This window comes from Pezoporus flaviventris, unplaced genomic scaffold, assembly GCF_033815535.1.
Source record: "Pezoporus flaviventris isolate CSIRO_AGI_PZ_B2104156 unplaced genomic scaffold, CSIRO_AGI_Pfla_v1 ptg000010l, whole genome shotgun sequence".
Taxonomy (NCBI): Eukaryota; Metazoa; Chordata; class Aves; order Psittaciformes; family Psittacidae; genus Pezoporus; species Pezoporus flaviventris.
Window position 1 is genome coordinate 5,356,513 of NW_026892558.1, and position 12,679 is coordinate 5,369,191.

The following is a 12,679-nucleotide window of genomic DNA, read 5'->3' on the forward strand; positions in this document are numbered from 1 at the left end:
TTTCAGTTTACTGGGGTTATTTAAGCAGTGGAAGTTTGTCACAGAGACTTCAAAGGTCTAGGCATCATTGCTAGATGACACTTAAAAGCTGGCTCTATTCCACACATTGAAGACTTCTGGTTCTTGGTGTTTAAAGTAAAAGCATTGGAAGTGTAAGATTATCTCATTAAAGAACAGAATTTAAGAAAAGGCATTGTGGGGAAGAGTGGGAAGAGACAAAAATTAGGGAAGAGCTGCTCAGTATATTATCTGCAAGTCTCTCCTATGACCCTCACCTCAATATTTAACTCAGTTATGAGCTAGATGAAAGTCTAAGGATAAAAATAGGTTTATTCAGTAAATTTGTTAGCTGCCTTTTGGATACCTGCATGTTTCACAGATTTCTAGAAAATTCATTTAAAAAAAAAAAGAGGGATTTTAGAAGGTAAAAGCTTCCTGCTTTAGACAGTTGGCTCTCATCCTTATGCATAAGGCAGCACTCTCCACAAATACGCCAAGATGGTCACAACTGACAACCCAAATGCATCCTAAGTCTAGTAGATAGCTTGCTGAAACACCCGAGTTAGGAATCTGATCTGTAAAAGGCAAACACCTTTATCAGGCAAGTCATATCACTCATCTTTGACATCTACACTTCAAAGGCCTCTGGAATGGCTGAACTCCATTCACAGCCAGACTGAACTAGGAGCTCAGTCTCTCTAGGTTTAAGGAGCTTCAATTAAGCACCTAAACCTGACCCTAAATCCTTCTCACATAAATTCCTCAAAGTTTAGTACAAATAAATTTACAAAATAAATGAGCACTCAGCTACACTGGAGGTTGATGAAACAGAGATAGAACAGGAAGTGCTAAAACCAAGGAAGTTCTGTAAAAACTAGGATATCCTAGTTTGTTACACACTAACTTCAATACTTTTCAGTAGAATATATATATATATATATACACCAAGAAAGAAACCCACAATAGACAAAAGTTAAAATTCTTACTGTCATTTTTCCTGGGAACAGCAACTTTTAAGTGCTTAATATCTCCTCAAATATATGCCTGATCCTAAGTTCTCCTTTAATTTTTTTTTTTTTCTACATTTACCAGCCCCTTTGCATATAGATGTCCTAGACCAACTGAATATTTAGACTGTTGACATTTCAATACTCTATCAAATTCACAGTCTCAAACTTCCCCTACAGAGACAGGACAGGAAAGTATAGTTATCTGCAGCCCTAAATCAAAGCCTTGTTTACCTGGTGTAACTCAAATTCCTATATTTAAAATGCAATTACCTTTTCTGCAGTATAACTGGGACCCCCTCCCCCCCACCTCATTTCTTCTCAGGACTCCATATACTTCCCAGTCACTAACATGTCCCAGTTAGCTATAATAAACTATGGCATTTACTCTTCCAAAATTCCTTCCTAGCAATCCAGGCTCAAGCAAAACTGACCTTATCCCACCAAGTTTCACCTTTGTTTTTCCCTCTTCACCACCTATCCCTGCTTTTAGGAGGCTACATGGACACTGCGCTGCCTAGCTACAACCTTTCCATAGAATCAGCATTCCCCAAGAGTCATCACAGCTTTCTACTTCCTGCATGTAGTGTTTTTCATTCAGATCTACATGGTTTCCTCTGTACACTATACCAGTGAGAAACAGACTGGGGAAAAACACTCTGGTCCAGCCAGCTGGATATCCCCATCCACAGTGCAAATGTCAGCCCAAACTACACCTTATGTCCCTAGTTCCTACTCCTTTGTCCTCACCTAAGCCCACTAACTCAAACTGAACATCAAACTTCTCACACGACCAACATAGCAGAAATGCTTATTTAGGAAGGATCAATTCAACCTAGAACCCCACCCTGCAAAAATTCTCAAATGTTAGGGCTAGATTATTCTTTGCTGGATCCTACTGAGGATGTGTAAAATGGGAATTCTGGGAGGAAGGGAAATACTGACACATAACAGGATTCAAACATCTTTAAATAGGTTCAATGTGTACAATGAAGGTGTAAAAGGCTGCTACAGCATAAGTGAGAATGCACGATCTGCTGCCAGCCACAATTTGCCCTGCAACACATTCAGAATGTGGAGGCTGTTCCTTCATTACAACACTGCTGACAAACACACACGAGTACTGTTCAGAAGAAAATGGAAAGCATCTCGCCCACCTCCCAGAAAAACCCTCAAACAAAACTAACAAGAACTTCACACCAATGATCATATGCCAAACTGCTTCCAACATAAAACAATGAACAAAACTATTTTTCGTTGTAAGTTTTATATTGTTTTTTGTTTTCACTATGCAAAACCCATCCCACCAGGAATCCTGAAACACTGAAATACAGCACTTCAAAGATGCAGAGAAGTGCCTATACCCCAGGGAAATAAAGATGAAAGAACAGAACACAAATTGACAGAGATGACAAACAGAGTTTGCATTTTGTCTTCGCAATCAAAGGTTATGATTTCACACTTCCTCTGGCTAAGCAGTATCTGTGAACGGGTTTGTGTCAACATGCAGAACTGTTAGAACTAAGCCATTCCACCTCCAATTATTCTTTTTTAAATAAGCAAGTAATCTTAATCATTTTAAGTTCAAACTGCTTGAAGTAACAGTTACCATATTACTAATATTATCCTATGCTATCTTTGTTGAAAGCCTTAAAGATATTTATCTGGAATCATTCAAAAATGTTTTCCTATTGAACAAATATTGGAGAGACTATAATTACAATTCAATCCCAGACATTAAAAATGAAACCATCTTGATTTACTGTTTAGTTTTATATCCAAATTACTGCTATACTCCACACTTAAAAATCATCTTTGTAGCAAATCATGACATAAATTCATGAAATGGATAATCCTTCACTGACACAACAGATCATCCCATTGAAACAGCACGGTTTAAACAATAAAAACAACTCAAGTATTTCACAAATAAGAAATACAGTATTACGAAACAGTTTTAAGGAAATTTAGAACATGAAATATACATTAGCCTGACGGTTCTCTGAAGTCATGAATATTGCTTGCTGATCATATGCTGTTTTCATGTTGCTGATTTGCTTTTTGCCCATTAACAATCAGTTTATAAACCAACTCTTTACTCTCTTTCTCCTTTTAGTAACTACATGAGGCATTTTTATTTCCTGTTATTGACTGCCTACTTTTCATACCACATGTAGTTTATATATTTTTCATAGTACTAATTTTTTCCATGTATTTGGAGGTTTACATTATGTGATCTTGGTGTTAATGTGAAATTCTTTATTCTCCATTCAAGATGCACTAAATGAGCTCAACAGGCAGTCCAAGAGTGCTCACCTGTGCTCTGTTCAAAGAGAACAAAGCTGAGCTCCTTGGTTCAGAAAGTGGATCGTAAGAATTACAGTTACTGCAAAAGAATGAAGCCGATTCCAAATTTAAAGGAGAGATCTGTTGGTCTGTAAATAGACAGGGTCTAAAGAAGTTTTAGCTGTCACAGTTCTGGGTATATACAGAAACTGCTAACATACACCATTGTCACTACTGATAGCTAAATTTTGCCCTGCAGGACCTGAACTCAAGTAAGCTTATGTGTTTGCCATCTTCCAGCCAAAGAATTTGATCATCACTAATCTAAACTGCAGAAGGATAAAGCAGCAAACAAGTAACGACTTAGAGGACAGTTAACTGATAATCAATATTCACAGAAAAAGTGGCTTAAGGGCAAAAACCGATCCAAAACGCAAGATACAATTCAACATCCCACAGGAATTACGAAAACCACTATTCAGGTGATTAAACAAGCAAAACTGGGGGCCTTAACTTGGACAACAATTACATTCAAACTCCATGTTATGCCAATGGTGAGATGTTTTTATTCCTATGTCTCATATGAATTCTTGTGTCTACATTCAGACTTCAAACAAGTTTTGGATTTTCAACTGGAATATTTTCCCTGATTCATTTACTTCTCTCCTGCTTTACAGTGGCTCTAATCAATTTTAGCATAAAACCAATATTGTTACCTGCGGAGATGGAGAAAGGCTGTGTAGCACTGCTTACGGAACTCCTGGTACTGTTCACTCTGTGTGCCTCCCATACCTTCCACCATCTCCTTGTTCAGCTTCATTGGGGGAGGTAGAGGCTTGGGGTCCCGTCCCAAAATATAACCAAAGTCAATGTGAAACAGTTTACCTGTAGAAGAACGAAAGATAAGCAGTTTACACAGTATCAAACCTTAATGCAAAACTTGGAAAAAAGAAATTCTTTAAGCGTAATCTCTAGAAGATACTAAGCAGCTCTTGAAAAAAAATGCAATTCACTGTTTTCTGTAAGGCTCGTATTTTTTATATCTTCAGCTGCCAGTCTGACATTATGGATTTAAAAAAGTAAAGCTGATTTCAAATTCATTAAGAGTATTCATAAACAAGATGAGTTTTTTCCGCCTTTTTTTAAAACATATGAAGAATATTCACAAAGACTGAATCAATGTTGAAACTGGACATTAGATATTAAATGCACAGTTAGATACTAATTCTTTGTGCCTTCCTTAGAATTTGTTAGCAAAGTATAATACACACACTGCATTACTTTTAGTATCCAATTTGGTTGCTGAGGCATAAAATATGTTATTTTAGTTGGATGTTAAATCTTCCAAAGGGAAAATAAGACTCATGATCATAAGAATGACCTCTTGAGGCATTAAAAGACCAAAGATTTCAAAGCTTCTTTGAAATTCTTTGATTTAAGGTTAAAATTTATCAACAGTTTTCAAATACATTTAAGAAACATCACTACAATTCCAAATATGAAATTGCATTTTAAGTGTGGTGAAGTCTGCATTATACTTTCGCTGTACTAAAATGCAGAAGTTCCATCACTTGATCACTACCTATTTCCCCTGCAGAGAGATGCTGTAACTAAGTAAGGCAGCCAGATCTGCTCACCATATAATAACAACCAGGAAGATCTTAGTTTAGAGGAGCCTTAAAAGCGGCCTACAAGAAAGCTGCAGAGGCACTTGTTACACGGGCACGTAGTGATAGGACAAGGGGGAATGGCTTTAAACTCACAGAGGAGAAATTTAGGTTAGACATTATGAAGGAATTCTTTACTTATGAAGGCGGTGAGGCACTGGCACAGGTTGCTTAGAGAAGCTGCGGCTGCTCCTTCCCTGGCAGTGCTCAAGGCCAGGTTGGATGGTGCTTGGAGCAACCTCGTCTAGTGGAAAGTTTCCCAGCCCATAGCAGGGGGTTAGAACTGGATGAGATTTAAGGTCACTTCCAACACAAACCATTCTGATTCTGTATTCTCAGATCAACTGACTACATTTAAAGTGTTTTTGCAGCATTAACTTGACAAAACCTTATATACATATACCTCTTGCTTCAAATGCACAATGCAACTTCTCTTCCTATCAAGAGCTTGCATGCAGCCGTGCTGTTTATAGTATCGCTCAGACCTTTATTGGGGAGTATTCACTGTATTCCCTTTTAATAGTTCTGAACCATACGTGGGACACAATAGGTCTCAAACAATTGAAACACCTGCAACTTCAAAACACCTACTAAAATAAAATAAAATAGATAAAATAAACTGAAGATTAAATATTATATAAACATTCAAATAAAAATTTTGTCAAGAGGAATCAAAAATAGTAGAACACATAATTCTTAGGAAGTCAGTTTCTAGGAACATTCTTGTCTCATTTCATAAGTGGAAAATATTGACCATATAAAGAAAAAAAAAAAGTGTTCTGCAAATAAATATCCAATTTGAAGTACATAATTTCAACAGTGACTTGGCCCATACCAGAGCTGCATTACAAAAAACATGGTAAGAATGCAGATATGCCAAGAAACATTTATATAAAAAAACAAAACAATGCCACATATAGGTGAAATCTGTTATGTGATTTCCTTAGAACAGTGAGAAGCCATCTTCCTGAACTCTGCAGTAATCAGTAACCAAGAATTAAACTAAGAAGTACAGAAAGATGATGTGTATTTGAACTGTTAGGCAAGTTAAGTTAGCAAAGCTACTCAGTGACATTAATAAATTTAAGTTTTACATGACTAATTCATAGAGAAAAGTGAAGTATAGATACAAGATGGAAGATCTTTTAAACAAAAAGGTAGAAAACAATTAGCATGATTGTTATCTAGATAGCTGCAGATAGCACAGAACACACACAGTCTTGCTTCAGAATTATGGAACTGAACAGCATCATGGACAGAGATCTGCTTGCCAAGGGGAATTTTAACCTGCAGAATCTGTATTAATTTAAATATTTTCATAAGCCTAGGTGCACAGCACACTTGAAAAAAAGGGTCAGTAGCTTCGACCACTTTACTCAATAGTAATTTTATATCTAAGTTTCTATTAGAGAAGTGTGCTTGGGATATGTCATAAGCACTTTTTAACACAAGAAACAATTTCCACCACAGTCAATTTTCTAAGGGAGATCATGAGGACACTTAACAAGCAGGCAAAGTAACTGCTAGCTGATAAATGCTACAAGCATTACATTTTGCATACCTAATTGTGCTACAAAACCCCCACTCCCTTAATAGTATTTTCAAACTGTTACAGGAGTTACTTTTAGAGCTCAGTTCTGTACACTAACTTTCTGAAGTAGGCACTTTGATATATATACCCGCTCCCACCATTAAGTTACAGAAAATGTTTAATTAAAAAGTTTGAGGGGTCTGTTTTCTCTTCATTTATTCAAACCTGTCACCTTGAAGAGTCAAGAGACAACATTTTGAATAAAACAGTAATTCTTGTGGCAGCAATTAAATCCTTTTTTTTTTTTTTTAGTTTGCTCTAGAGATAGGGAATAAGAGGCGATGATTAGTAATTTAAATTGCTAATAAAGATGCATCTACAACATTCAAAAACATTCTAATAGCTGACTGTGTTCCTACAAATTAATTAAATACTTACACATTTTTAGGAATGAAGTACAAAAGACAGTGTAAAATGAGGCCATCCAGCATTGATATTACTGTTTCCCTAGATGTACTTCAAATTCAGCAACTTGTAGGCTGACTCAAAATCTATGCCAAAAGCTTTCATTTAAATACTTTAATATTTTTCAAATTCATGTACTAAGCACAGACTGAAGTAATTTTCAATTGTGAAGCTCCTCCATGATCAATTAAACCAGTATATAGTATTACAGAACACAGACAGAAGGCTCCCCTTGGTGCTTGCCTGACGCTGCTACACTAGTAAAGACTGACCAGCCAACTTGAGGAGTATGTAAGTTTCAGAGCTTTCTACAGAGACACCAGACTCATGTTCTCCTTGAGGGCTTAAATACAGCTGAAACAGGCAAAGAGTGAGCCTGCTTCAGACACATTAAATTGGCTGTATATTTAATACAAGTTAACCTGCTCTAGTGGAAGGTGTTCTTGGCCGTTGCAGGGGGATGGACTAGATGAACTTTAAGGTCCCTTTTAAGCCTAACTACTCTGTGATTCTATGATTTATGTCAATAAATAAAGTTATCAAGCTAACAAACTTGATTATTTGAAATCTTTTACTACTAAGATTAAAAAGTTGCAAGTACCTCAAGTGATCATCACAAGTAAAATCTGTATCAGGGTTTAACACTGGACCTCCCACTTCCACAGTATTAATGAATGAAATGATTAGACGACCATCCAGTGTACACTCTGTTACAAAAGCAAGGCTGTAGATAGTTTCTGGCACCTATTTGACAACGTATAGTGCAAGAATATGCTTAGCAGCAGCAGAAATAGCACAATTAAAAATAGGAACCAGAAAGAGCAACATTAAAAATAGGAACCTGAACACTCCAGCTCTACATAAAGCAACTACTGTAGGTTATATGAACTTTAAATAAAAAACACCACTTTGAGCTAGAAATTACTGTACTGAAGATGCAATTTTAAGAGCGCAGAAAATATATTTAATAAGAACTTTTATTCTGTACGAATTAACTCTCACTGTGAACAGCATATTGTCTCCTAACACAGAATCCACTCCTGACAGGCATCTATAAAGACAGAGGAAAAACTACCAATAACAACTTACTATCTTTTCATCAATTTAAACATGCTTTTTTCTTCAAGAGCACAGCTCCAGAAACCACTACTCATCTGAAATTTGTCAGCCTCAGGTATCATAATACTTAAATAACCTTGTCTATTAAACACAGCTGAAAAACAGTCTACCCAAGAATCAACATCTTATTTGGGCAGCTGTTGAGTGAACTGTGTAACATGACTTTTTCTAAAGGCTTTGAACTTCCATGGTCTATAAAACATTTGCATTTCCTTTCTTTAATATACAGCGTCAGTGTTGTAATACATACACTTCAATCTCTTAGACCATCATGTTTTCACCTCAGCTTCTAATCTATCTTCTTCAGATTAATTAAATTTTCATTTAAAGGGCTTTTAATTATTACACATGCTTATAAATTAAAGACAAAACTGGACATCTAATTTTGGCTTATTACGGTTCCTGAATGACTGCTAAATCATATGGGTGATGTTTTTTTTAATTTGGGTCATGTTTTTATCTGAAAGTTTGTTAAGACACCAGGTGAAACATATTTCATCCTCTGAACATCCTACATTCTTGTAGGGCTAAGTCCTATAAAGGACTTGGATTTCTAATATTTAGACACCTATTTAAAAAATCTGAGTTCTTTATAACAATAGCAGACTTTAGGCATCTGAGAAAACAAAACCTAACAATTCAGGAAACATCAATATCACAGACAAGTATGCATGAAATTCCTGCCCTGTTTCAAGGCTAGAAGGGCTATGTATAGGCAACTACATAGAGTTCAAGATACACAGGTCTGAAGTTGAAAGCAGCTCACTCCTAAAGCCTGAAACATTACATTAGCACTATTTTCAGAAAGGAGGAAAAATCTCAGCTGGAAAGACTTCAAATAGTGTGTCTCACCTTAAAAACTAGGGCCCTAATAATCACTCACCAATCCCCATTTAAGCTATTTTACTGAAGAAAAGGCAAGGCACAAAGCACACACTGACGGGAAGAGGATGAGATGTTTCCAGGAATATGCAATAATGCAGCCTGTTCACAGAATTATTTTGTACAAAACCTAAAGCCTGCTACTGTTGTATACCGATAAGCTTTTTTTTTTTAATTTAATTTTATGAGGCTGACTCCATTTTTCTACTGAACACCTACCTGGTTTTCTAATGTGTAGCATAAAGAGAACAGGCCCTTGGAGAGTTCAAGGAAATGGTATCAAACATGGAAAGTTTCCCTGACTAGCAGACAGGGCATGGGGGATTTGAAAGTCCATCTGAGTTCCTTTCAGCCCGCAGAGTGAAATGATCTTTGATTAAGTGAAGTATGGACTTGTGGAGGCTAGAAATTGGTGTCTGGTGCTTGCAATAGCCAATAACATCTGACTGCAGCTGGAGAGGCTGATTTGTCCATCACTTTTACTGCTAATGTCTAGATGCACAGGAGAAAGTTCCCATATAGCAGCACAGAAATTGTTCTATTTCACCAGAGCAGTCAGAAAAACTCCTGAAAAACTGCACAGAATTCTGAAATGCTTAAATAAAATGCAGGAGGCAAAGCGAATTAGGCATAATTACTAAAATAAAGTAAGTCTGGTGACAATTAGCTTTTAACAGGTAGAAAAGCCTTATAAATTATTTCTAACTTATCTGTTCCTACTTTTAGGAAGAAAAAACCTCAAACAATCAAAATACAAAATCCCTGAAACTCCTAATTTAGTATAATTTCTGTAAACTGCAACTCCCACTATTGTTCTAACTTGGCTTATATATAAAAAGTACAATTTAATGACTATCCTAACTGAATTCCTATTTTAAATTTGAAGCAATAGGATAAAAATTCCTCTGACGCATATGGATGGATGGATGGGTGGGGAGGTTTTTCCTGGCTTTTCTAGAGAATCCTGATGCTGCTGTCAGAATTTCTTCTTTGCTATCAAAGCATTTACTGTCATCATCTTCATCATGTATACATTGTAGCTTTTCCAAGGCTACGCAAAAATGGAAGAAAGTAGCATGACTTATTAAGGGTTTATTCAGGATACTGGTGTGAACTCAGTGCACAGCAACTGAAGTTCATCATGGTCATCCATATAATGGATAAGGGCCAAGCTTGTGGTAAGCGCTGTAATTTCTACCCCCTGACTCACACCTCAAGCTGTCCATTATCGAAATATACTCCATGCAGGCATATTGTAAGAAAAAAAGATGTCAGATATGTATTGTTAAATCAGAAATACTGTTCAAGACACCTACAAAAGAAAATGCTTTAGCAGATTAACAGCTGAAAGTTTATGTTCTTTTTTGGGAAGAATCGCAGGAATTGGAGTCACAGAGAAAAATTTAAAGGATAACATTATGTGTTACTTTCATTATTTTTTATAAAAAAGGAACTTCTTCTATCAAGACCAGTAACGTGTAAGAAGAAATTCTAAAATGCCACTGCATTTCCCATACTACAGTAGTTTGCAACATTAAGTACACCGATAGACACTTTCGTTGTCTAAACACTAAAAGAATTTTGAAGGTTTGAATCCTAGTTTTTCCATTTTTGTCGTCTCCAGACCTGATTTGGCATAGGTGATTCTAACTGATAAGCACTGAAACTAAAAACACATGGTGTCATCAGGCCTTTGCTGTCTTACCAGGCAACCCTTTCTAACTGTGACTGAAGAATAAATCAGACATCAATTGCTGCACTTCATACTGAAGACAGATCACAGCTCTACCTCTAAACACTGAATAAGAAGACAGTCCAGCTCTTTAACCTACCTACACATAACGCTAAAAGAAAATGTGTTTTTCAAAGTTCTGAGCCCTCAGTCTTTGACCTGCCCTCAGATATTAATTATCTACTTTATCCGTCTAGCAATTTGTTCTACTGCTACAGAGCAATTTCAATTGTACAGTTCAGTTTTGTACACTGATCAAAGTGCCTGTATTTAGAGAATCTATAACAGGAACTTGAATTTACATGTAGATCCTATAGGGTATTGAAAGATTGAGCTGTCCAGTCACTAGGGTGAGAGTTAGTTGGTCAAACACACACATGCAGCGCTACTCCATAAGACCATTTGAATGTTTAGGATAGTCGACAATAGTATCTACGTATAGCCTGCAAATATGACAAGACCTTTGTGAAACCTACAAAGAAAGTTGAAGTTATTAAGAGATCTCAGATGGGACAGGAGACTTGTCTGCCATAGCTGAAAGACAAAGCTTTAATGATAACTGTACTCACTGTCATTAAGACTTTAAAAAGCTTAGCAAACATAAAGACACCCATTTCTGGGTATTACATTAGTAGCTAGATCCCAACTCTACAATCAAGAAGAGAGTGGAGCAAATGCAGAAGAAATTGTTTTCAAGGGAAGGCATGACAGAATTGAAACATACTAGCATAGCAAATGTTACATGAAAGTTATCTGAACATGCTACATCTCACAATCCAGCTTCACAACCATCCAGCTCTTCCTTCCAAGGAAAGAAAGGGCAAATTACCTGGCAACTCAGATGCTGGCATTAATATATTAATCAGTCTGTAATCCTACAAGGAGGCACTGATGTTACTTAAAGCTGGGTATTCAGCTGCAAAACAATGTCTTGTTATTTACAAGTCACAGTAATATCTGCCGTTACAGATTTGGAAAGAAGAAATTAAAACACACAGCAATTGATAAGACATTTCATCTCCAGGAGAAGCAGACAGTTGAATAAAAATTCCTTTAATGCTATATTGACTACCTAATGTGACTTTCAGGTTACAAGCAAAGGCACATTTATGAAACTGAGGTAAGTATTCTTGTAATTTTTAACATTACTGATAGATGAGGATGTTCTTACTGAAGTTTCCCTATACCTCCTTCTAAATAAACTTCTACAGCTGCCCTTGAAGAATAACAGAACAGCATTTAGAAATCTGAAAATCTAGATATCTAGTTTAAGACTACTTTAAGAAGTCACCCTGTTTTTAGAACTATAGGCATAAAAGTCACAAAGACAGAAGAAATTATCTCACCCAAATAACAGACATACTAATTCCATAATCCAAAAGATGTATTTCCAACACTGAGTGGGAAATTATTTGTTTTTATGAAATTCAGTATCAATTACTTTACATTTAAATATATCATATCAATTACAAAACACATCTGTATAAGATGATGCATCCATTTCACTGGAAGGAGTCTAACACAGGTGTGGCTACATCCACCAAACTAAAAGGTAGAGCAAAAAGGTATATTGCTATTGACATTCAATAATGTGAAAGCACAGTTGGTATTCAGCATTCTTTAGCCTGTCAGAAAGCTTTGATTTGTTAAATAGCATCAGACAGGATGCATATATGATCATATGTTTTTGAAGAAACTTAAAGCTTCCATTCTTTAAGAGAAGAATGAAGTCAGCTTTTTCCAACTTAAGTCTAAGGGAATGTCAATAACAAGAAACAAGCAAGAGGATTTGTAGCAAGCCTCTGCTGTATTTGGAACAAAACACTTTCTCTAGATAGCTCAGAAAACCTCTCTCAGCATGTGACAAGAGCACAGGAAACAGAAAAACATCAGACTCAGGATGTACAGTGAGTGTGCACTGCCCTCTGCTGTACTGATTAAATTCTTCCGCTAAGCCAAACAGCCATTGTGCTGATACTTTTTAACGTAA

The 12,679-nt window shown here is 36.3% G+C and overlaps 1 protein-coding gene across 5 annotated transcripts in view; it reads right to left on the bottom strand.

Moving 5' to 3' along the window:
- Positions 1 to 12,679, bottom strand: part of PIK3C3 (phosphatidylinositol 3-kinase catalytic subunit type 3) — a 72,362-nt gene that overhangs the window by 21,447 nt on the left and 38,236 nt on the right. For all 5 annotated transcript variants that reach the window (XM_061450588.1, XM_061450587.1, XM_061450585.1 and 2 more), the window contains one exon: positions 4,010 to 4,178. In XM_061450588.1, the coding sequence (XP_061306572.1) occupies positions 4,010 to 4,178 (169 nt within the window). The remainder of the gene's footprint in view (positions 1 to 4,009; positions 4,179 to 12,679) is intronic.